Here is a 25,686-nt window from a genome sequence, read left to right as displayed (position 1 = left end):
CCTGGGTTCTAATACAAGTTTCTTTTAAAGACCTTCACTTTCCCTAAATGAGAAGCTGAAACACTTTCATGCCAGAAAGTTACTGAAAGAGCAAGTGTACATTGAGGTGAGCAGGAATGTCTGACGAAGAGCAAACTCCTTTTATGTTTCTTTTATTAGGGATTTAGGTCTGAATTTGGAGTTGCTTGTTTAAAGAAGAAACATTAAGCAAATTGGAGACGACCTTCTTTTTACCAGACTTTACCCTGTGAAAAGCCAGGGGAATCTTGTCCTGGATTTCAGTGGAAGTAGGGCTGAGAGAGTCCCTCAGCATCAATGGTAAGTTGTTTCTGTTGGACTGGGAGTTATTTGCAAAGAGTTTTGATGCACAAAAATAATTACACCAGTCTTTAAACTGGAGTCTTATCTGAAAGATACTAGTAGCTTCTTATTAATGGAAACAGTATTTTTGACCTTTCACTTTGAATTTGTTTCATGTTTTTATTAAGAATAATGAACTAATTACTTTCAGAGTTGTTGTCTCAGAAGACAAAAAAAAAAAAAAACAAACTCTCTCTGAAAAAAACATACCTAGAGTTCTGCTTCCCAAGATTTAGACTGGACTTGTTCTAACCTGAACTGGTGGTTGTGCATCTACACAACTGCAGTTTGGTGAGAAGGCCCATCCATATTAGTTGCATGTCTGGCAGAAAATGCCTTGCTTGGCGGGAGGGTGCTGCTGCTCTGTCAATATGTCACATGCTCTTTCAGTGGAAAAGCTCAGCAAAGGTTCTTTTTGAGAAATATTTTTGATACCACGAAGAGTTTAGATACTTGGAGTTTTTTTAATTTTCGGAGACATGTTTGTCAAAACCGTTTGCATTGCTACTGTAAAACTCCTTGGGAATCCTTTATGGATGCTGAAGGAAATTTTCTATTTGCTGGAGAACATGCACTGTAAGACATACAAATTCTTAAATTAAGTGTGCATTTAAAATCTGACTGTACCAAGGGTAAATACAACAGTGGAAAACCAGTGCCATTTTACTGTAGCTAAAAGCTTGCTGAGCAGCAATAGATCTTCCAGGCAGTACACTGCACCCGCTGTGTATTATTAATATCCTAATCTAGATTCTGTTGAAGCTAGGGGAAAGATTTTCATCAACTCCAGGAGAAGTTAAATGAGGTTGTTAGCTGACCCCAGTGTTCATGTGCACACGTAATCTTGCTAAAGGACTTCTACAAATTCACCGCTGCCTTATTAGTTACTATAGTGATAAAGAGGTGACCATTACTGTATACAGCCTGTTTGGACTGGTTGAAAAAAGGTTGAAGATGATCTCTGCATTACTCCTGCTCCCTTTGTATTTCTGTTTCACAATTCTTATTGAATTATCCTTTCAGAAATGTCGCATACGTCAGGAAACATCTGCTGATGTGCCTTAGTTGGGTAGCTTTTCCTGAAGTTTAGAATTATACAGCTTTCTGTCTGTGTTCTGAAGGACTGCACTGTCCAGCTGGACACTGACATACCATTGTGGCATTCCAGGCAAGCTCAGACCACCTTCTCATGGGAGGGAATACTCCTTCTGCATGGGGTAAAGCCATGCCCTCCACCGCTTTCTGGAACATGATAAAGGTCCTTTCATCCCTGTGAAAGCAAAATCTCTGATAACTCAGCATAGTTTGTGACTGTGGCTGCTCTAGGGTTTATACTGTGGGCTTTGATAGTTTTTTTCTGTGCTTAGTGGGTTAGATAACAGTTGAGAGGAAGTTGCATTCAACTAGCCTTTGAAGGCAAAAGGAGAATACTGAGTGCACTGAAGGAAAATGAATGAACTTGTATTTTTACAAAGCTAAAAGCTGCTGTCAGCTTCACCACTTACCACCAACAAGCCAAGATTAGTTTGTGCTTACTAAGAAGGACATGCTACTGGACACACCTGATGTAATGTTGCTTTCTTTCTGACAGGGGTACAGAATATGGGGATCTTGCACCCTGCAGCCATGCCCAAGGAGGTCATGGGCTAGCTGCAGGCAGAGCAGTGCCTTTATGGATGAAAAAGCACTTGCTACGGAGTTGAAAATATTATCCCACATTCTGGAAAGGTTATTAGCTAGCGGAGTTGGGGTTTTTTTTTTGGTGGTGGTTTTTGGGTTTTGGGGGTTTTGTTTGTTTGTTTTTTGGTTTTGGTTGGTTGGTTTTGGTTTTGTTTCTTTTTTTTGTTTGTTTGGGGTTTTTGTTTTGTTTGGTTTGGTTGATTTTTTTACAGCTAATTTAAAATTTCTAACTTGTCTAATTTGTTACCAGATAATCTCTAAATTGTTAAATAAAAGTTAGCTCTGCTTTATATTGCCTGTTCAGGTGTGTTAGCCAAAGAGAGCAGGGGGAAGTTTGCATTTGCCCTCTTGAAATGGGAAAGAGCTGATGCAAGCTGCACAGTTGCAATTCTTTTTGTGTCAAAACCTGAAGGGGAAATATGGCATATAGAGCTTTTTACCACATGTGAGGTTTGCTAAGGACTTCTGGAGTTTGTGGTTTCACTCTAGGGCACCCTGGGCTTGTAGGCATGCAGTTAACAACCTAAGAATAAAAACAAGTAAGCAAAGGCTTCCTTGTCTGGGCTTATGGAATAATTTTCACCTTGTCATTAACTCTGTCAAGCCAAACTGATATGTGTTGCAATCTTCAATGATTTGTGCCAAATCATATGTTTCAACCCGTAGTAATTTCATCTAGAAGTATATTTTAATCTTACTTTGGGTTTTGTTGTTGGTTTTTTTTTTAAGGTATTCAGTGCTCCAAACTAATATCCCTGGGTCATCATTCTCCATAGTCACATCAGGAAATTAAAATGGAAAAAAAAAAAAAGTGCCCTTAAAGTGTGGGGGTTTTAAAGTTCTGTCAGCAAAAGCTTATGTAATGGAAACTGCAAGTGTAACCACAGCAGTACCTGCTGCCACGCAGGTGAACTGGGAATGCAAAGGCAGTTTTCATTCCCGGGCAGTTGGAAAGCACAGGCTTCTCCATGACCTTGGGGTGAGCCTTGCCACCTGTTGCCCTTTTTATACAAAAGTGGCCTGTGCCAGCCAGCAAAAGCAAGTGCTGACCTCTCTGGGGAGAAGCAAGCAGTGCTCAGGAGGGCAGCGAAGCAGTGTGGCAGAACAGTCTGGTTTGGAGCACATGAAATGCTTGTGACTGCTGCAGGAGCCACGGGCCTCACCCACTGCCAGCGCTGCTCCTGCCTGCTGGCACTGCCAGCACCTGCGCCTGGTACTGCTGTCACCACGGCTGGATACACCACGCACTGCTGGCTGCTGCTGCAGAGAGCCCAGCTTAAAATTGCTCCTTCCAACTGATTGATTGTATGATTTCTCTTTAAGCATCTTCCTAATATTAATTAATGTCAAAACATGGATAATGAATGGTGGATCAAATAGGAAATGAAACTGTGAAATGTTTATATAATTTGAAGTAAAATAATTGCCTTTTGTTTAGCTAATCTGAAGTTTGGTTAAATCAACTTAAATAATTTCTATTTAAAATTAAAATTCAAGTCTGAATTTAAAATCTTCGCTCTTTTCACCTGTCATATTCACCTGTTAATTTCTTAGCTTCTAACTCTGTTGACAGCTCTCCTGCTCATATATATGCTGTCTCTGCTTTGTGGAGAAAAATGGTCATTGTCTAAATAGTGACACAGCTGCCGGGTGTTCTGCCTATATATCAACATTCAGGCTGGTAGTGATTAAAGGCTCAGAAGTACATATAAGACCTAGTCAGATAAAATATGCATTATCACACTGAGGTTAAACAGCCTTGTAGTAGGATCTATCACTTTTCATAGAAGAAAATATAAGGAAGAAACTTGATGTATTAATTTTTGAGACAGATAAAATTAGGAGACTTTCTGTCCAGCAAATTTTTGTTGCTGTTAGATATTTCTAGACAGCAATTTTGAAAAATCTGTTTTCTAAAATACCAATATGTACATGTCCATGAATGTTACATAAAAATAAAGCTATGCACTTCAAATCATTTTTAGTACCATTAAGTGGTTTGTTACAAGAAGTAGCTGTCAAATGTTCCTACAGGCCCATCTCTATATGAAGAAATGGGAATTTCATTACCAGGATGCATAGTAAAAGATGTATTTCCAAAGATAAATAAATGCTTTCTCATCACTTTCAACAGTTTTGGATGTAGCTGACTCAAGGAATTTTGCATTGTAAAATACAAGAAAACAAAATAGAGAATAAATTCTGCTCCATCTGGGCTGTCACATTACATGAGGCAATGGAGCATAGCATGGATGTCAGGCCATGGCTGGAACCAGGAAAGATCAGAGATATGATAAAGTGAGATCTCCCCAATGGGTAATTGGAGTGGTAGGTGTCATAGGTGGGATGGGCTGGGGAAGAAGAAGTGATGGCCTGAACAGCTCATGTTGTTCAGGAATGGGATAGGGAAGCTTCATTTCCAAGAACTGCTTGGTGTCCCAGCTCTAAAGGTTTCTTGGATCCATGCATGATGGCAGAGTTTATGCTAGCCAGCACTCACCTGCAAGGAAACAGTGCCAATACCTGGTACCTATTTCATGCAGACAACTAGATACATGCTCTACAAGTAACTTGATTAGTGGTGGTTCCTTATAACATAGACATGGGCAAACAATGCTTATTTTCCTCATATAATCAATGTTTTACCAAGGAGAGGCATATTTAACCTGTTTTTCATGTCTATTTCCCATAAACACAAGTTTGCATAGGCAGGTTTGTTATTCACAATATTTTTTCCCCTGGGCAGCAACTACGTGAATCACCCCATCGCAGTGGAGGAAGGAGGGTGGAATTGTTTCCACACATTTTCAGAGACAATGCAGATGATTTATGATGAAGGGCCTTGACAGGTTGCTCAGTTAATCCCTGGATTGGCTTTTATCCCAAATGAAGATGTATTTTACTGACGTACCTTGCTGTGGAATACTTTAATGGGCTGTGTGTCGGCCACACTGATCTTGTCCATATCCTTCAAGCCTTTTATTAAAAGTATTCCCAGGACTCACCATGACATTAACTTGTGAATTGGCTCTATCTCTCTCCCTGTCTAAACACCGCTTTGCACTGAAGCAGGAAGGAGTGTGCAACCTCAGTTTTGTAGACAAGAAGGAGCATTACCTAATAATACCTGAGCTACTCCAACTGCCAACCTGAGCTCCTCGTGCTTAGTCCCTCATTCCCACAGAAGCTAAGCACTGGAACAGGGCTTGTCACACATGGGAATTGTAAGTTTTCTCCAGAAGTCTGTGCTTTGGCATTTCTTTGTGTTTACAGGGGTGGTTCCTATGGGTCTTCCCCCTTTGTTTAAGGCAGGCAGCTGATAACTTCCAGTGTGTGCTTGCCCATTGTTTTGGTCTGGCATCTGCAAGCTTGACTTGTTTGGCATTTGATGGCCTGGGGCAGATGAGATGTGGGGCCACCCTTTCAAAAATAGAGCTCTGTTTATACACATGGTTTAAGTGTTGTGACATAAGTGCTATATGAAAACAGAAATGACAGAATTAATGTACATGTTCCAGTCTGCAGATGTGTTTTGTAAGAAATAAGGTTCATAGAGGCTTTTTTGAATGCTAGGCACTAATTTAAAATCAGAGACTCAAAATCACTATGTACAAGCTCTTTGGCTTTCGGAAAAAGCTTGGTGTTCATTAATTCTCTCTGTTTTCCCTTTCTGACCCCTGTAGGCACTAGCATTGAGTTGGAGGAGCCCAAATGAATCCTTGCAATAGCAGAGCATGCTTTTTAGCTGACAGATTTGGGGAGCTGAGCACACTCAGCTTGAGATATCCTTGAAAAGCAGATGTTCCTTGCCATGACATCTGGCCTGCTCCTGGGGTTGTGCATCAATTCTCATTAGAAATAGTTGCAAGGAGGTGTGGGTATGTGAAGAATGTGAGAACATGCTGTGCATTTAGAGGTCATTGCTGGCAAGGGATGTTCAATATACTGTAGTCTAGCACCACCTGGGTTTCTCCTGTTCAGTTTTGTGTTAAACATGTGCCAGTGAACTATAAATTCTATTGAATAGAACAACTTACTCCTTTTGTCAGCTAGAAAAGATTGTGATCGGGATATGTTCCAGCAGAAGAGATGGTATTTTATTTTTTCACAAACTTTTTTTCTTAGTTGGAGTCTAAACATAATAAATATTTAACTTCTGAGCTTTCTTGCTCTGATTATTTCTGTGTAATATTTTACTTGATATTCAGTTAAGCAGATGGAACATTATTGTTGGTTCATTTATTTCAGTAATATAGCTTTATATATTTCAGCTTCTGTTCTCAAGTAGATATTAGAAGTAAAGAACATAAACTTCATCTTTTTTGTGTGATGCCTTTAACTCTCAAGAAGATTGATATACAGGGGAATGGTGATTGGGGAAAATTTTTACAAGAGAAAAGGTGAACATTGGTTTGTTTGTATTGCATTGGCATAAACAACCAGGAGAACATTCTTGTTATGTTTGTTGTTTCACTTAAATAATTCAAATTTAAAAAGCTTTATGTTGTTTGTTTTGGTGAACTAAGCAAGAAACTTGCTAGTAAACTTGCACACATGTACAGCTTAGAGGAGGAAGGGGGTGGAAATGTAGCCAATGAAACAAAGTTCAAAGAAGAAGGACTGGCAGCAAATGAACTGGCACAATTTAGTCTGTTGCTGTTTTAGGCTGACTTTTCCAGTCCTGTGTCATTACATAGGCACCTTGTCATTTGAGGAAATAACATTTTTGTTAGCCTGACATAAGCAAGCTGAATCAGTTATGACCAGATTGTCTTGTTTTTACTGGGCAGAATACTATTTCCATAGGACTCCTCTGTCTCCTTCATATCTTCTGGGATTCAAACTGACACCTCAGTGCTGTGGGAAGGGCAGTTCCTGTGTACTGAGTGTGAGCTAAACAGAGACTTTGTCAGTTCATACAGAAGTTCCTCAGAAGATCCCAAACCATAAGATACACATATATCTTATAGTGGATAGGGAATAAGAGAAGGAGAAATATTTGATATACAGAGAGTAGTTGAAAGTGGAAGGAGTAGTAAACAAAGCTGAAAAATCCTTTTTGTATTAAAAAAAAAACCCACACAAAATCCTCAAAACCCAACAAAATCATTATATGCTTAAAAATATGGAATTGCTATTTAAAATTGCTTTCTAGTTGTTTTCCCTTTTTTTCTGAAAAATCTCTCTAGGTATCTTTGTGTATATATGTCTCTGTATATATCACGTCTCTTTTCTGGTTTGCCATAGAAATGTCACAACTTTTTTATCTGTGCTTTTATACAGAGGATTTTGTAAACATTTTATTTTCCTGATTAGGTATCTCAATGTTCAGAAGGCCTTTATTTCATGGAATTCAATACACTCATGGCTTTCTTATTTCTGTCTTTCTAAGATGACGAACTATTTAAGGTAACATACTGAGGGTGACTGAAGCAAGCTTTAGGCTGGCTCTGCGCAGACCTTTATCCAGAGCTCTGCCAGTACAGCTCATTCATTAACTCGGTTTGTTTGAGTTTGCATTTATCCATGTGAAAGGAAGGCAAATGACTGTAGTGTGCAGGAATCCCCCTACATATATTTTTCCTCTCTCACCTAGGACAGAGTTTCTTATTTCTGGACCTCTCTTTCCTTTGGGACGTTTGTTGCGGTGCCCATTATGATGTGTTGTTTCTTGAATGAAAATGCACTTGTATAATGACACAGACCTGGGGAAAAAAGGCATAGAGATAAGCAAATTCAGTTGTCCTGAACAAACTATTTCATCTGTTGCCAGCCTACAATATCTTATTCTACTCTCTTCTTCACACACTACCTTTTTGTCCCAGCACTAATTGTCATAGAATCATGGAATCATTTAGTCTGGAAAGTATCTCTAAGGTTAAATTCCACCATTATGTAACTGTCATATAACCTCAAACTTAGGTCCCCATGTCACCATTGTCTTTCAATATGTGGCAGGAATATGTGCACTTGCAGCCCAGAAAGCCAACCACGTCCTGAGCTGCATCAAAAGCAGCATGGCTGGCAGGCTGAGAGAGATGATGTATGTCCCAGCCTTATCTTTGGTCTTGGTGCTGGTTCCTGCTCTTCCCCACTGTGTCTGAGCGTGGACCCCAGACCCTAATTGTCACCTCAACTTGCCAAGGCTGTTGGTTAAATCACTTGGTATCACCTGTCTGGGTGGCCTGGGGGACAGCACAGCTCCTGGGGAAAAATCTGCTGGTCCCCTGACTGTGGAGGGACACCACTCCCCCTTCCCACTCCCTGGCGTTTCCGGTCAGTATTGACATTCTATTTCTTAAGTGTATGGAAGTTACAAATGCAAAATCATCATTATTCCATTTCTCAATAGGAAGAGGGTTGACAAGACATGAGTAACTACTCCTGCTCTGTGGACCCAGTAGCTTATGGTTTTTAATTGCTATATGTGTTAGACATTTTGAAGTGCTTATTTACATAACATTTCTTTGTTTTTCTTCTCTTCAGATTGCACACAAGTGTAAGCAGATGCAGATACAGTATGGCAGAAGGCTAGACAGTCTGTTTTGTTTAAAATTGATACACTTGGGATGGTTCTGAGATGAAACACTTAGGATTCAATAGAAACACTCCAATTCAATAGAGTGATGTGCATACCCTGTAAATAAAAATAAAGAGAACACAGCTAAGAGATATTTTTTTTCTGTGAGATGATGAATTTATTTTGGCAATGACAACCAGTACATGTATATAAGAGCAGTACTCTGACATCAATATTACTGGGAAAAGAAAATAGTGAGCTGAAAATTCTATAATGTTCTTATGCCAAAATGGAAATCCTCTGTTTTGGGTAATCTCTTTATGGGATAGTTGCCCTGTTAACAATCATGGTCCGGGAGAGAGGAGGGGTCCAAGAAAACTGATTGATTTTTAAAGGATGACATTATCTAAGCTCAAGAGTGATCCATCCCCACATGAAGAGATGCAGAGATCATCAAGCAGAGATGATCCTCCCCCTCTACTCAGCACTGGGGAGGCTACACATGGAGCACTGTGTCTACTCTGGGCTCCTCCAAACAAAAGAGACATGGACATACTGGAAAGAGTCCAGTGAAGGGCCATGAATATGGTAAAAGGACTGGAGCTTTTGTCATACGAGCTGAGACTAAACTGGGATTATTCAGCTCTAAGAAGGGAAAACTTGGGGCTAGGGGAGGATCTTGCTGGTGTATAAATACCTGGTTTGGGGGAAAGATGGAGGCAGGCCCTTCTTGATGAAAGGACTAGAGGCTGCAGACACAGACTGGAATACAGGGAACTCCCTTTAAACAAGGAAGCCAGAATGTCCTTTTGGATGCCTTTATTTACTTATTTGGTTTATCTGACATACTTAATGAGCAGATTTCCTTAGTGAAATGCGTTTAGAGTCTATATGCCCTATACACCAATAAAAAGAGTTGGTGAAACCTCAAACATAATTTAAAATGTGTATGTAGTTAGTAAAGGGTCTTAGACCCATCCTGATCCAAAGGAACACCAGGTTCCTTTGTTCCGCTGTGTAAGACAGCCCAGTATTGTCACTGTAGACTTTGTTTATGCCCCTACTTCCTTGCTGTCTGTGTATGTTTCTCTGCACAGTTTGGTTGAGTCTGGGTCTCTATCTTTTCTGATCAGCTGGAAAAAGACTGATTTCAGAGAGTTATGTAGTTCGTGGATGTATAATGTGATGAGTGTCAAGGAGTGATACCTGGCACCACTGAGATACCTATTTAAATACTGTGTGGCTGGAACTTTTGCAATTTCATGTTGCTGACTGAATTAATGAAAAGGTATGAGACAGAGAGACAGAGGGAGAGAGAGATTTTTTAGAAATTCTCTTTCCAATGAAAGACAAGAGGAAACCAGTTCACTGAAGTTTCTTGGAGAAAGCACTAAAATGTGGTTTATGGTCTTTAGAAACCCAGATGTAGAGAAAGATGTGCTAATGAAGGATTAATTAGCGTAGTAGCTAAAATAATAATAAGCTTTGGTGTTTGGCAGATAGAACCTAGATACATTCAGGACAAAGCATGAAATTGCCAGTGCCTGAGATGGTGTATACAATTCTACGTCACTTGTTTCCTTCATCTGAAATCTTGGACTAAATGCAAAAATCACTTGCCAGAGCCTGGCCATGTCTACATGAGTGTGAGGTGTGGTGCAATAGGAGCAAAGCAGCAGAGCCCACCTGTGGCAGAGCAGCTGATGTCCATGCTGCTTGTGCTCTGGGGCTTTACTCAACTAGCTTTAGTGTCATGGTAGAGACTCCATGCCCATTAGCAGCAGCAGTCAGTCAGATGCACTTCTGGATTATGTGCTTCTACTTCCTTTCCTGAGAAAGGAATTTATTTTGCATTTCTGAGACACTCCATAATGTGAACCCAAGTGCAGTTAAGTGGGTACTATTAGCAGCTTCCCAATTGCCCTCCTCCTTTGTGCTAAAAAGTGGATATAGGCTCCTTCCTTTCTTAAAACTCTGTTCTGCAGGGAGTCCTTTGCCTACTATACTTCAGTATAAACTGAAGCATTAGGAAAGAGTAGCTGCCTTTATGTAAAACAAAAGTACCTCCAGTAATTTATAAAATACTATATATATATACACACACATATATATATATACACATATGAAAGTGTAAAGCCTTAACACCCCTACACACACTTAACTCAATACCCAGGAAACACAGAAAAATGATGGCAATGCAGTATGTGCAACACAGTGGGACTTTGACATGTGGGTTGATGATTTATGGGTCTAATGGACTGATGCAGCACACGGCCAAACCAAAACCAACTGAGGTAACTTAAGTGCCATCCAGAGGGACCTGGACAGACTTGAGAAGTGGGGCCATGTGAACCTCACAGAGCTCAACAAGGCCAGGTGGAAGGTCCTGAATACAGGCTGGGCAGAGAATGGATTGAGGTGCAGCACTGGGGAGAAGAACTTGCGAGTGTTGGTGGATGAAAGTCTGGACAGGAGCTGGCCATGTGCACTTGCAGCCCAGAAAGCCAAACATGTCCTGGGCTGCATCAAAAGGAGTGCAGCCAGCAGGGTGTGGGAGGTGATTCTGCCCCTCCATTCTGTTCTCATGAGACCCCATCTGGAATACGGCATCCAGTTCTGGGGTCCCCAACACAAGAAGGACATGGACTTCCTCAAGCAGGTCCAGAGGACGGCCATGAAGATGATCAGAAGCACCTCTCCTGTGAAGACAGACTGAAGTAGTTGGGGTTTCTTAGCTCAGAGGAGGCTCTGAGGAAACATTATAGCAGCCTTCCAGTATCTGAAGTGGGGGTGCGGGGTCTGCAGGAGAGCTGGAGAGACTTTTTACAAGTGCATTTAGTGATGGGAAAAGGGGTTATGGCTTTAAACTGAAAGAAGGTGGGTTTAGATTGGATGTGAAGAAGAAACTCCTTGCTGTGAGAGTGATGAGACACCAGAACAGGTTGCCTGGCAAAGCTGTGGATTCCACATTCCTGGAAATGTTCAAGGTCAGGTTGCATGAGGCTTTGAGCAACCTAGTGTAGTGAAAGGTGTCCCTGCCCATGGCAGAAGCATTGGAACTAGATGATCATTGAGGGTTCTTCCAACACAAAGCATTCTATGATTCCGTGATAACTATCAGGGGTCCTGATAAAGCCCCAGCCACCTCAAGATGCCTCTCAAATTCACAGCACCTCACAAAAAAGTTCAGCAGAGGTAAGCAATAAATTGCAGCAAGGTCGTTGTCCTCTTCCAACACCTTCATACTGAAACACGTCCTTTTAGGGGACGTAGATGTGGTTTTGGAAGCCGTAAGAAAGCCCTTCTTTTGCAAGTTGTCACCTCAGACCTGTAAGGTGTTAAGTGGCAGTGGTGCCAGTGCTCCCCTCAGCTCCCTGTGCATCGCTGCCATTTGTGCCCCGCACAACACAGAATTTGCACGGCCCTCCCCGCCGGTTTGTGCGCGTTACTGTGGGCAGGGGGAGGGACAGGGCTAGCTAGGAACCGGAGGCAGAAGCGCGCAAGGCCCGGCCCCAGTGCCCGCCGGGCGGCGCGGAGAGGCGGAGGCGGAGGCGGGCTCGGCACACGCACACGCCGCTCCCGCCGTGCTCGGCTTAAATAGGGCGGCGCCGAGGAGCCGCGTACAGCCGTGGTCGCTGCTGCCGCCGGGAGGTGAGCGGGGTTCGGGGTCGCCGCTGCCGCCGGGGCCGCGGAGCCGGCCGCGCTGAGGGGCCGGGGGCCGTCAGGGACGCCCCGCCGATGGAGGCGGCTGGGCCTGCCGGAGCGGCCGCCGCGGGGCTGGGGCGGTCTGCGCGGCGGCTGTCACCGCGGGGCCGGGCGGTCCCGTGCTATCCCACCGCCGGTCCCTGCGGGCTGCCTCTGCGGGGCCGCGGGGCTTTCCTTGCCGCCCCGCAGTGGGGTCAGCGTGCCCCGGAGCCGGCTCGGCTTCTCCTCTTACAAAAGCCTTGAGGAAAGCGTAGCTGGCTGTCTCCGGCCTCCCGCCGGCGCTGCGGCAGCTCGGGCTGGCCGGGCATTGTTCGGCGCCGGCGCTGCCCTCCAGCCCGGCTCGGCTCGGCCCGGCCTGGCGCGGGGAGAGCAGCTCGGTCGGGCCGAGCAGCAGGTAGCGGAGCAGGGCAGCGTGGTGCTGCCTACTTACCCCGGGGGTTCACGTTTGTTTGGCTGCGGGACTTTGCCTTCTAGTTGGTTGTTCTTTCGGACACGAATGCAACGTGGACTTGAAGCAGCATTTTTTTTTTTTCTTCTTCTTTTTAATCAGTTTAGAGTGCGTATGGAAATGCAGCGTGAGCCAAACTGGCCTAAAATGGAAGGTTGAGTGGCTTTGACTTTGCAGGCCTCCTCTGCTGCTAGGTAGGATTTGCAGTGCTACAGCACAGAGATTTAGCCTGGTTACACGACGCTTTTGTTCTAGGATGCATACGTTTCTTGTTCCTGTTGAACAGGAATTGCAACACTTGCAGCCTTCTAAATTTCTAAAGGGCACGTCTGTGAGCTGTCTGGAGTATTATGGACACCCTCTTGGACTTGGTAATCTAAATGTATGCCTCACTTGGGTTAGCATCTGAGATATGATGGTCAGGTTCTGTGATAGGAAAGAATTCCATGTGGTGTTAATAGATTTCCTTTTTCATCCACGTGTTTTACAGGGAATCATACAGTCTCCTGAGCCTGATCAGGAGAGTTTATATTTGTCTTTTTGCTTTGGAACGTGCTCTCAAACTCGCAAGCTGAGATTTCTCAGGCCCAGGATTTGGATCAGATTTCTTGGATCAAGAAATTGAATATAAGAGGGCGTCGAGTTTACTGAAAAATACCTTTCTCTTCCTCTTGCAACAATAGCAGTATTAATAATGCAAAACCTGATACATGAAGTTCCTCACGGAACCTTGCTGTTACTGCCTTTCTAAAGTTAAAGGATCTGTAGCTTGCTTGTATTGGGATAGGGAAATGTTTGAAAGATGGCTGATGGAAAAAATCTAAAGCCTGTCATTACAAGAAGCTGTTGTGTGTAGTGTTATCAATTCAAGGTCTTGAACAAACAGCCCTAACCTAGTTTGAGGACTGCATAATTACAATGAATTTACAAAGGTAGCTTCTAAATTTGGTAGATGTTGTTTTACAACTACAACTTGGACAACATGAGGTTGAAATAAGTCTTCAGTGTTTGAGAAGGAAACCCCCAAGCAGCCTTTTGCTTCAAGGACAAATACAAGGTTGGTAGTGGAAGAAAAACAAAACCAGCAATTTAAAATGGAAGGAAAGACAACTTTGAAATACTTATGTGGGTAAGTGACTTGCCTATCTCTTGAGCAAAGTGTGGTTCTCCTGCCACATGGCTTCACTAGAAAGGAATACTTCAGGGGATTTTTGGGAGGAGACAGGGGTGGGTTGTTTTATGTGTGTCGCTTTCCAGTGCGGCAGAGTAAAAGCTTTATTTTCTCTTTATTTTGCCTTCAAGAAAACAGCAATTTTACTAGTGTGAGCTACAGAAGGTAGTAGTAGGGTTTTATGTTTTGTTTTTCTCAGTAATATGGTTGAGAGAACTGGGTAGACTGAAGAATACTAATGGTATGAAATTTTTTTAACGTGTAGCAGAGATGAGAGATGTTTTGGGCCAAGGGATGCATTGCTTGATAAATTGGGCCTCTGGTAGCCTTATGAATAGACTGCCTGCCATATCGTAATTCCCTGCTATGCTAAATTACAAGTTCAGATATATTAAATATTTCACTGTGGTAAATATAACCAGTGGTAACTCCCTAGAAATCCTCATAAGTAAGAAGGGTGATGGTTTGTTCATTGGTGAATGGTTTCATGCAGGAGTTTACAATGCTGTGTGGCTCAGGGTAGCTCTGCTGTACAGCATTGACCTCTACACGTTGTAGGCTGAATCCTGTCTGCAGATGGGGGGCTTGCATTTCTGCAGATCCCACCTGATTCCTGAAACAAGGACACTTGATAACATAAGGCTTCTTCTCTCTTGCTGCCTTTCAGGATGAGAGTTACTTGTCTACACAGGGTAAAATATGATTCCCTGCAACTGGCAGGGAGTTTGGAGCTAGATAATCTTTAAGGTCTTTTCCAACCCAAACCATTCTACGATAGTAAAATACTTTTTGGTTATGATTTGAATCTAAGTAGTACTGCTAGTTTGCTCAAAACTGCTTGAAGACAGCTTGCATGGTTTTATAGAGAAGTAGAGGAAAAAGTTTTTTGTAGTTGTAGTTGAACCATTTAAGGGCTATAGCAGAAGTGCATGATGTTTCCAGAAGAGGATTTCTCTCTTTTTGTGTGAAATACTGTTCTTGAACCCAGAACTCTTAAGCTTTTTAGTTTGATTTGTTTGGTTAGTTTGATACTGCATGTGCCATGTTTTGGAAGTTTGGCTTCTGCAGTTGGACTGCAATAATAGCCTGGTAAGGTTGAATTAGTTTCTAGGAAAGCAAGAAGAAAATGCTTACTATCACTGACTCAGAGGAAATGCAGGCCTACCTTAATACCTGAGGTCAAAAGTTTGCTGTATTTGTCATACTGTTTCTTGTGCTGCTGGTGTTGGGAGGTTACTCAGTGAACCAATTGCTTCTCATGAGTACTTACTGATCTTCCAGTCTCACAGTGTTAAGAGTTACGGTTTTTGTAACGATCTGCTGGATGTAAACATTATCTAGTGTGATGCAGTGGGGCTTAGTGTTCCTGACCCAGGTTGCCTTCTGCTAGACTTCAGGTATCAGAAGTGAGAAAATTATCCTCACAGAGTCTAAAGTGAGCCCTTGAACCATGTGTTAGCTTGATATTGCATAGTGGGCTTTCTGAATAGGAGCCTTTTCCTGGGAGAAGTAGAATTAATAAGTTGGTATGATCTACTCAAACTGTTAGGCCACAAGAAGGCTGTTGGCTTGCAGCAGTTGGGTTCTGTAGGGTGATTTTCATCTAAATGGTGTTTGGAATGGTGCTAGATTAGCAGAATAGTGCCATGATGTACTTGCAAATCAAGAGTTGCAGGAATGCAATTCTAATGGATAGCAGTGTAGGCTGAAAAATAAATATTTGTAAGCATCTTAGCTGTGTTTTGGAGATGAGAAACCAATAAGACTGCTTAGTGACAGGGTCTGTGTGTGTATAGGCATGGATTAAAGGTAAATTAAATCGATCACTTTCTGAAAGGTTTTTTAGTGGTAATTGTTTATACACAGGGTTACCAAGTGTTGGTGGAGGACTGTAATTGCACAAAAGGCATTGAGCAGATTCTTGTCATGTGTTTCAACTCCTGAACTTGAATAAACTCTAGTGACCTCACTAGTGTGCACTCCGATTACTTATCGGACATCACTGAGAGACAAGAATCCAGGTGGAGTTCCACTTGATTGCAACGGAATTGCAGCCAGATGTCTGAAGACAGGTTTGTGACTTTCCTGCTAGGTGTGAACAGAGCCTTGACACACCAGTTTCAGATTTAGTGCTCCTTAAAGGTTGCAGCAGCAGCTTTAACTTTGGTTGCAGTTTGTGAAGTAAATCACTGTGGCCTAACTGATAGGTCTGAATCCAGCTTGTAGGCTGTTTCACTCCAGTCCTGTCTCGTCCCAAATGCAGGAAGAGAAACTGAACCAGCAGAAGCAACCTACACCCCAGTGCATGATGCCCTATGGTTGCTTAGAGCCTGTCTAGGGGAGCTGAAGAGGAGTTGGATGTGAGGCATGAATATTAAATACCTGGTGGTTCCTCCTGCCTGGGGTGTCTTCCTTATTAACAGCTCTTTAGTTCTTCCCTCTTTACTCTTGCAGGAATGTATATATATCTGTTACTGCTTTAAAAGAAGGGTTTATAGCTCTCATGCTTGGCTGGGTATGATAACTTGTTTCTGGTTTTTGTTTGTTTTTTTTTTTTTTGGGGAGGGGGCAGGGGATGAGGTGGAGGGTGGTGGAGGAGGTCACAGTAGTGGTTTAGACTGTTCAATGTATTTGGTTTTTTCAGGAAAGTCTTCTGTGCCTGAGGAGTCATATATGAGATGATAGGCTACACCACACGAGGCATCTTGCTGTCCTGTTTATTATACAGGGTTTAAACTGGGCTTTCTCCTTCAGGTCTCAAATACCAAAGCTTCTTTGCTGTATCTTGAAGGTGGTTGTAGTTTGCTTGCTGGCTGGTTTGGCTATGTCACAGGTGTTTGCAAGACCTCAGTCAGGTTCCCCTCTGACTGCAGGACAGGCAGAAGATCCTGGGAGAACTCACATGCAGTGTTTAGAGTTGTGTGCTTAATGTGTAGTATTACATTAGTCCATTCCCTTTCTCAGCTGTGCTGTCATGTTTGCTTCTGGGCACTAATGGCTATCTGGTCATTGAGACAAGAGTTGATCTAGTTGAGAACTAGCATCACAAATAACCCAGAAAGATGGTGTTTGCCAGGTTACCTCCCTAATGACTGCCTGGCCAGCACGGAGAGGGTTGTGGGAGCATGTATCTAGGACAGGTTGGACTGACTGAAGTTTAAGCTGATTGTAAATGCATTCTGAGATTAGGATTATGTATTCTATTCAGACAAAAGGATTTCTCTGGTTAATAGCCAAAGCTACTTGTTCTACCCATTTTTTAAAATACATAATAAAGGAGCTAGAACATGATTCTGCGCTTGCTCTTTCAATGGTTGAGTGGAGAAAGGCTTAAGGAAAAAAGGAGATCCATGGGAGCTGTGCAGTGTAACCTGTAAGAGTAAGAAAAAAACAAACTGCAGTGGCAGGTAGCTGTCAGGACAACTCAAAGGTATGTGGGTGGCTGGTTCCCTGTTTCTGCATATCATAATGAAAACACCCTAGCGCCACAATGCTCATAGTAAGAGATAGGCAACTTGTCTTGTAGAGTTCTCCTCCCTGCAAGAGCCTGTAGAAATAACACAGCCGCCTCTTTTACACCATGTGATGGACCTGCCTTTATGCCAGTGTTAGTGTGTTGTTCATCTAAATATTAGAATAGCAAGAAAGAGAGGCCATTGGTTCTTGGGGTTGTTTTCTTTGCAATACAGAAGCTGACGGCTGCTCTCCTGTTCTCTTCCGTTGCACTCGAACGATGTCTAGCTATGGATAGACAATAGGCAGGCTGCTGCCCACTGTAAATAGACCATTGTACGCCGAGAGTAGGAGCAGCAAAGAACGGCAGAGCCCTGCCAACTTGGGTCGTTGCCTTGAGATACTGGCTGTGTTGTAAAGAATGAGTCTTGGGTGCTGCAGGGTGTGTGTGTGTGTGAGCAGAGAGAGCTGGCTTTGTCTGAAACTTAGAGAACTCCTTAGCCGAATTGATATAGTGAGTTCGGAGGGGTGCCTTTTTGGGCTGCATTGAGGGAACTGTTTCTCTGGAGGTGGTCAAGACAGATAGGTATCTCTGAAGCAGTTTTGCCTCATTATCAAACCTCTTTCCCTCTGGTCTTTTATAAAAAAGACCAAGGTCTATTGGTTGCATTGAGAAAAAAGGGCTTTTGACCTCAAATGTCAATTCTGCTCTTCCAACCCACCCCCCCCAACCCGTACTAATCTGGGCATCAGAGACTGGTACTTTTCATTTGGGATCTTCTTCCTTTGAGTCTTCACCTGTGTCTCACACTGGGGCTTTGTTTGAGTCTGTTCCTTGTCCAGATCCTGTCTGGTAAGAAGGAGTCGCAAGACCAGTATTTGAGAGCATGGCTTTTTTACTTGTCTTGAGTGAGCAAACGTAGCTGTGTCCTTCCATGAGGAAAACAACTGAAAACCAGATGTGAACTCAACTGTGAAGATCTCTGTATCTCAAAGAGTCTAAACCATTCACCTTGGTTATGATAAAAACCTAGGGTGTTGGATGTTGTTGGAGCATGAGCCAAGTAAATACTGAGATGACTCAAAGAAGGCTGGGAGGCATTGAAGCCTCTTTTCTTGATGGGCATATATGTTAAGAATGTGAATTTATTCTCCTTGTTACAACTGGCTTTGCCTTAAATAAAGAAAACAAGAGCTGATAGGACTTAACAGACAGTGTTAAAGCTTGGAATTGCTTAGTCTTGCAGGAGACTGTCCTCACCTTGTTTTTTTGTGTGGATGAAGCAGAAGGTGTAATAACAAATATCTCAATGTAAACATTAACAGCAAAATGTATCATTGTATACCTGATAACTTGTGGTATAACTGCTCAAGAAAAGTTTTATGCTACAGTCTTCCATAAAAGCAACTGGTCAAAGAAATTAAAAGCAGAGATGTGCATCTCTTCATCTAGGCTGAAGTCATAACAGATCCTTGACTATAATGGGACTGTTGTGTCAATTAAATGATGACATTTAGTTCAGTTCTTGTTACCTGTAAACGTACCACAGCCTTTTGAAAGAGTAATTCAAATTACATTGCATTCCTAAATCATAGTGTGTGTGCAGAACACTTCATGACTAATGCAGCCAGGAAGGCAATTTTAAAAGTCAAAAGTGCTCATTGTGGAGCTTGAGGAAAGAACTAAGCTTGTTCTTAGCCCTTACACACATCACAGCCTGCCCCCCTTGTCTAGTTTCAGAACATGATGTCTATGATATATGTGAAATCAACTTGTAAGTCCAGACTTCCTTGTTAGTGTATGGGATTTTTTTATTCTTACTGTTCAACTGTCTATAGTAAAACTTCAGAAGTAGTTTTCACACCTGCAGTGCTGATGAACATGATTATGTGCATAAAAAGGAACAGCATGGTAATCCTAAGTAACTTTAAAAAGTTTTTAAACTTTTTTAAAAAGATTTTTTTTTTTTAAAAAGGGAAGGTGAAGATCTTGTTAATATATTCAGTTCATATCCACCTTCTATCACTACAGCCTGATGTGTTGTGGATTTTGATTATAGTCTGCTGTATATCACCATGCAAATAACAAAAAGGCATTTTTGTAGCAGCCCTGCAGTGCATGTCGAGGTTGTGCAGCCTTGTGCTCTAAGGTTATGCCAGAAAAGTGTGAGTGAGACAGAGCAGTGCCTGCAAGCTGGGGATCACTACATGGGTCCAGGACTGTTCCAGAGATGGAACTTGATTCCATCCTGACACTGCCCCCATCCATGACCTTATTTCAGCCCCTCCTGCTAACATTGTGAAACCTTGGGCCCTTTGAACTAATTTTATTACTGTTTTGCTGTCTCTAGCAAATCTTGTCCAAATACTGGTTAGACTTTTTGTGAACTAGACCACGCTTGTGTTGCATGGTTGAATAACTGATTGCAACAGTCAAGGTTTCAAGGTCAGACTATAAACTACAGGTTTTCCTGTAGAAATAGGAGACCTTAACCGGGTACGGTTGGTTTTAAAACTAATAAGCATAATTCTGCCCGTTCGGGTTTCAGAGTCTTGTATGCCACCATTCTGCAGCGGTGGCTCCTTACGCACTATGCTTTTACTATTAGCTACATCTTTTGACATTCTCTAGGACCTTTGTTTAATTCTGTTGTCTATAGGAAAGGGCTAGGACCTAAATTACTGAAGTAAATCCACCTCTTTGCTCTTGGAGCAGGCAGGAAAGCGTGGCCAGCCGTCGGTGGGTGTCGGGCGGCCGTGCGGCTGTCGGGCAGAGCCCGCGGGCGCCCTTGAGCGCGGTGGGGTGAGCGCTGCGGGCTCAGCGCTGCCGGCTGCCATTGGCCCCTCGCAGGCCTGCTGCTCCCGCTCACCTCTCACCTAGTGGGCATCGGCCGGGGGCTTTGGCATGTGACAGACGTCCCGGGAGACCTTGGCTGGAGAGGAGAGCACCAGCTGAGCTGACTGCAATTTTTTTTTTTTTTTTTTTCCTGCAGCTGGTTCTTGCTCTGGAATATCCGTGTCAGTGAGTGCTGGCGGGGAGCAGCCTCTTGCAGCTCTTCCTTCTGTGTGAACGTGACAAATCAAATGTGCTTCCTGTGCTTGATTATATTGCTGCGTGCTGCTGCCTTGGGCCTCATTTGCCACTGCTTTAGTCTGCCTCATGACCAGAGATAAATTGCTGGCGTGGTGCTGGGAGAAATAGGAAACTTGCTAAGTACCATAGAGGAGCTATGGGAGGATATCGGCTTTGAAAGCAGCTTGCTGTACTGACCTTTCTGTGCATGTCTGAAGGGAGAGTAGAAAAGAGTTTATTTTACTGGATTTAGGAGAGGAAAAATCCTGCTTCTGCCATGCTACTGTAGGATTAGGATGCTCTCTGTTACATGCAGGCAAGATAACATATGTCCCTGCCCTTCATTTCCCAGACTTCCCTGCTTGATGATTAACTGTTTAAACAATCTTACAGTACAGCTACTCTACAAATAACTATTCTACCTTTGTGAAATGCTCTCCTTTTATTAAAGGTCTGCTTTAAAAAAAAAATTGAATGCAGTCTCTGTTGAAAGCAATACTAAAACTCTGAAGAAATTCCCTCTTCTCAGCCACACCTATTTTTCCAGGGTATGAACTAATAATTGCTTGCTTACTTAATTGCAGCACAGATATCTAAAGATATTGCCTGCCTAGTGGCAGATCAAGTTATTTGGAGAGTGGGAAGCCAGTAGGACAAAGCATACGTTACTGTCCTACAGCAACAGTGAATTGAAAGGGGATTTCACATTTTTTTGTGCAACTTTTTTTCATACCAACAGATTCCAGCATTGGAACAACTGCAGTGAACTGCAATGCAAGCACATGAGTTGTTTAGATACCTACGAATGCCAGAACTTGGGGATGTCAGACAGTATGTGCGCACCCTTCCGACAAATACACTGATGGGCTTCGGTGCTTTTGCAGCTCTCACAACCTACTGGTATGCAACAAGACCAAAAGCACTAAAACCACCATGTGATTTAGCAATGCAGTCCGTGGAAATAGAGGTAAGTGTCACTTGATGGATGCTGTATTTTGCTGAAATTTGAACCCTAAATGCAGTATTGAGAGAGACCAAACACTTGATTTACATTAGGGTGTTTCTAAACCTGTGGAAATAAGTGTCACGGGAGAAAAAGACTCTGCTGAGACAACTGAGCTTCTGATCTCACCAGTGACAAAACTTGTTCATGTTAGAATTGGCACAGTGTAGTTTTCAATTCCTGGCCACGTGATGACCTATTAAATTAGGTCTTGGGGTTAGAGTATGTATGCTGGTATATACTGATTAGGCTAATACTCTTCTGATATTTTTAGTGTATAATAGCTGACACATGAGACTTTATATTGTGTTACAAGCATGAAGAGGGTACTAATTGTCCTCAGATGATCTGTGGAAAGAAATATTAGTCTGCCAAGAGATCCATAGAGTAAGTTGAAATTAAACCAACCACCTGCTAAATTCTGGATATGTTAGCTTAGCTTTTTTCTCATGCTGTTTAGAAGCAGAGTTACTGTTAGATGGTGACTTTTTAAAAGTGAAGTCAAATGTGGAAAGAATATGACTGGGAGAAGATGTTGCTTTGTAAGCAGATATAGACAACAGATTGCAAGGCTGGTGTTTCTGGGAGTTGGGGTTTATTGATTCTTCTGCTCACTACAGAGTCAAATACTTACTGTTTCAAGAGTACTTCTTTTTCTTCAGGTTAGACAAGTTATTTTCTCCTTTTGAAGGAAGGAGACAGTTTTGGAAGGTTGAGATGTTTAAGGGAGATACTTATAAAATGTAGGCTTGTAAAGTTGACAGCTTCTTCCTGTACTCATGATAGTCAGAAACTACCACTATGGATGTTTTTTATACATATGCTTGGAACTAAAGTTTCCCTTAACACTATATTCTTCTGTATGGATAGACTGTATCAAGTTGTCCTGTATCAAATGAATTAACATGATTCCTATGTTTATATCAGACTACAAACTGATATAAACAAATGTGGCAGAGCAGTTTGAAATTTACAGTAGGTCAGCTTCATGAACTTTAGCAAACTCCTGTCATACTGTCAAATTTGGCACTGTTTTTAATGTTTCATAATACTGAGATTGAAGAATGACACATTAGTTGGCCCCTCCATTCACAAGTTTATTTCCTAGTCTTTTCAGTATGGCATTCAGCAAGTTTACTGATACATCATGTTACTGTAGCAAATAGTGATCTGCTACTAGAAGTACACAAAAGGGAAACAAAAATAGGCACTTGCAATGTGGTAATTGCCAAAGGCACTTCTTTCCCAGCAACACGTGTAGAGTAAGGGTCTAGAAGTTAGATCTTACTTCTCATGATGTGCTTTTCTAATTCTGACTGCAGACACATAGAAATGGGTAGAAGAGTCTTGTAAACCAGCACATCTTGGTTGCTGGAATAAACTAGCAGTGAAAGTTTTATGGCTGTGGAGGCCTTCATTAGTCAGTATACACTTCAGCAGACTGGGGAGGGGCATTGCATAAGATGCTAAAACAGTAGCTTTTAGCTGTCCACGGACCCCATGACAAAGGCTTATTTGCTTGAGACTCTTGACAGCAGTGTGAGTTCACTGCCTTTACTTCTTCAAGCTAAATTGCTTGTCACTGCTGGATACTGAGATTGAAATCATTGTTTGGTATGAGACTTCACTAAGCTACTTAATGCATCATTGATCCAATTATACTAATTGGCTCTCTGATCAGAGCAAGATAGGTATAACAGCATTATTTTTCAATGCCTCTTTAGAAAACACATTTTAGTGGGAAAGCTGAATAGTAGTAAGACCTAAATGAAAAACACCTGAGTGTGTTACCATGTGGTGATAAAAGAGCTCAATCTTAGAGAACATCTTGAAATGAGAAAGGTCTACCCAATTTGTTTGTATTAAGGGCTGTATCTGAATTATTAATAATGTTTAAACTGTAATCAAATGAGAATGTATCTTTTAAATCAAATTTGAAGTATCTGTTGGAATTGTTACTCTTATAACAGTGGCAAGGCTTTAATACACTGCTCACGATTCAGGTTATCACTACATTTTGTTGGGATTTAACTTCTCATACTCCATTTTCTTATCTTCTTTTTCTTTCATTCTACATTTTCTTATGTTTGTGTTAAGATGGATTGTCACTTTTACAGGAAACAAAATCAAATAATGCTCTCAAATTGTTTTAACATTTTTCTTCTGCCTAAACAATGCAATATTAAAAGGTCTGAGAAGTTGTTCCAAAAGAGACATGACAGAAGGCAATGCCTCTTTACTACCATTTTACTATCTAATATACCACTTCATTAACAATAAGAAATTTGAACTAGAAATAGGCTTCTACAGAATTGTTACTTGTGACTTAATTTTGTTAGAGGCCAAGGAAATAAGTGAAGTCATTGACTGGATTAGGGTTTAATACACCTTGCACTAGACCAGGTTGCTCAGAGCCCCTATCAGCCTGGCCTTGAACACTTCCAGGGATGTGTCATCCACATCTGGATCTGTCTGCTTGTAGATTGCTCTTTCTTTCCACTGGTGACTGAGAGCCGAATAACTTTGACTATTGATTTTTGAGTGCAGGTGTATGGCTGTCAAATAGATTAAATCTTGCTTTAAAAACTTTTATTAGTCCCAACTTATGCTAAAGCATGTAGAAGAATAGCATAGAGATAAATATTAGGATATTAGTATTTTTTTGGAGTAAGACTTTGGATTTGATTGGCTTTTTCTTTTAAGAAAAGACATTCAAATATGGAGAGAAGTATTCAACTCATGAAAACTTTTTAAACCTTCTTACATTCCTCTGATATGTTACCAGAATTCTAGCATGCCTTATCTTACAAGAATCACTTGGTTAGACATGTCCTTGTCTCCCTATGAATGATCAGTTTTAGGTGCTGTATGCTTACCTAGGGATAAGCATGCTTAAAATTATATGGCTGGTTTGAAAACTCTGCTTTATACTACTTGCTGCTCCGAATAAGTATGTTGGTGACCTAAGTACCACTTGCTAGTATACCTTCCATCTCAAGGAAAGGTTAATTTCTCTTGTCTCTGAGGCATGATGGAGCCTACAGTGTGTTTTGACATTACCACTAATCCTTAGTAGCCTCTGTCAAAATGAAGCAAACTCATGGCTTGAACAAAAGCAGTTACTTTATATGACCTGAATAAGCATTGATGGAGTAATATATGCCCTGTTGTGGAATAAATCTGTTTCCTTCAGATGCTGCTATTTTTAACCAATGCCAAGGTTTTAGTTAATGACCAGCACTTGATGTGTAATGGGTTAATTTCCTACAAGTCCCTGAGCTGCCGCAAGGGCTGCTTTACACAAATAACTACAAACTGTTCTTGCATTAATCATATTTCATTGCCTGCCTACTTTAGGAACACTTTGTTAAAACTGGCAACCCTTCTGACTGCTAATCTTTTTACTGGGCAGATCTATTAGATGCCGTTCAACTAACCTGTGGGAAGTCATCAGATATTTCAGTCCTGGGATTTAGATACTTGGTGGTTGTATTGACCAGGGACTTTTAAACAAGTTTGCTGCAAACAGAACTTTCACGTATATTACACAAACATTCTGGATAACATTCTGGATCCTTATTCTGGATAAGGACCCTTTGGACAAGCTTTTAAAATAGTAGTTCTTGCTGCTCCCAAGCAAAGTGAAGACCAATTCTGTTGCTTAGTAGAGTTTATTTAGAGCTTGCATTATGCTTGTGGTTTGACCTTCAATGTATTTGGGAGTATTTCACTGCATCAATAACATTGAACTACTTATGGCCTTCACACAAGGAGCTGGGTGTTTTTCAGAAAAACTTATATTTGAGAAACCGGTTAATTCTACTTTACTATGGGGAAAGTAAGCAAAACTGTAAGTTGGTTATGTTTCCCCTTACTGAAAACCCATTAGAACTAATGGGAACTTTCAACGGTAGTTTGTTGTAGACTTTCTCTTTTTTCAGATCTATCAGTCCTGTATCTAAGCAGTGTACTGTCTGATAACTCATCTTCAAATTTGGTTAGTACCTCAGGGCCTGAAAAAACTGCTTTTGTGGTAATGTGTAATAGGGCATGTAAACAAAGCAGTAGTAGCCCACATGAGGAGAAACAAATACATCTTGACTTCTGCTGAGGAATGGCTTAGGCTATTGTATTTCAGCTGATGTAGGAACCGTAGCACATCAGACAGTGCACGTGATACATTGCTCTTGTTGATGTTACCCATGGCCATGGTAACAAACTACATTGTGTGATCTTTCTCAGATTAGCTCCAGACAGGCAACACTGGGAAAAT

General features: G+C 41.8%; 2 protein-coding genes across 3 annotated transcripts in view; both read left to right on the top strand.

Moving 5' to 3' along the window:
• Positions 1-10,755: 10,755 nt before the first annotated feature.
• Positions 10,756-12,906, top strand: LOC146438297 (uncharacterized). Its single transcript, XM_085059872.1, has 3 exons — positions 10,756-10,789; positions 12,217-12,659; positions 12,816-12,906. Exons 1-3 carry the CDS (start codon positions 10,756-10,758, stop codon positions 12,870-12,872), a joined length of 534 nt encoding a protein of 177 aa, XP_084915998.1. The 3' UTR covers positions 12,873-12,906.
• ACSL1 (acyl-CoA synthetase long chain family member 1) overlaps positions 12,052-25,686 on the top strand; it is a 38,201-nt gene continuing 24,566 nt past the window's right edge. The window contains exons 1-2 of one of the 2 annotated variants that reach the window (XM_085058779.1): positions 12,052-12,211; positions 21,150-21,377. In XM_085058779.1, the coding sequence (XP_084914905.1) occupies positions 21,183-21,377 (195 nt within the window). In that variant the 5' untranslated portion in view covers positions 12,052-12,211; positions 21,150-21,182. Of the gene's footprint in view, positions 12,212-20,337; positions 20,360-21,149; positions 21,378-25,686 lie in introns of those variants that run through there. The other variant, XM_085058780.1, reaches the window with a different exon arrangement.

Source organism: Lichenostomus cassidix, chromosome 4, assembly GCF_008360975.1.
Source record: "Lichenostomus cassidix isolate B80296 chromosome 4, HeHo_3.0, whole genome shotgun sequence".
NCBI lineage: Eukaryota > Metazoa > Chordata > Aves > Passeriformes > Meliphagidae > Lichenostomus > Lichenostomus cassidix.
Note: the sequence above shows the minus strand (reverse complement) of the source record. Positions and strands in the feature narration are given on the sequence as shown.

Excerpts from the sequence above, each read along its gene's own strand:
- LOC146438297 (XM_085059872.1), top strand. The coding sequence starts at position 10,756 with ATGCAGTATGTGCAACACAGTGGGACTTTGACAT. Across the intron at positions 10,790-12,216 it reads ACACAGTGGGACTTTGACAT|CGGGGTTCGGGGTCGCCGCT; the intron begins GTGGGTTGATGA and ends CCGGGAGGTGAG. Across the intron at positions 12,660-12,815 it reads TCGGTCGGGCCGAGCAGCAG|TTTAGAGTGCGTATGGAAAT; the intron begins GTAGCGGAGCAG and ends CTTTTTAATCAG.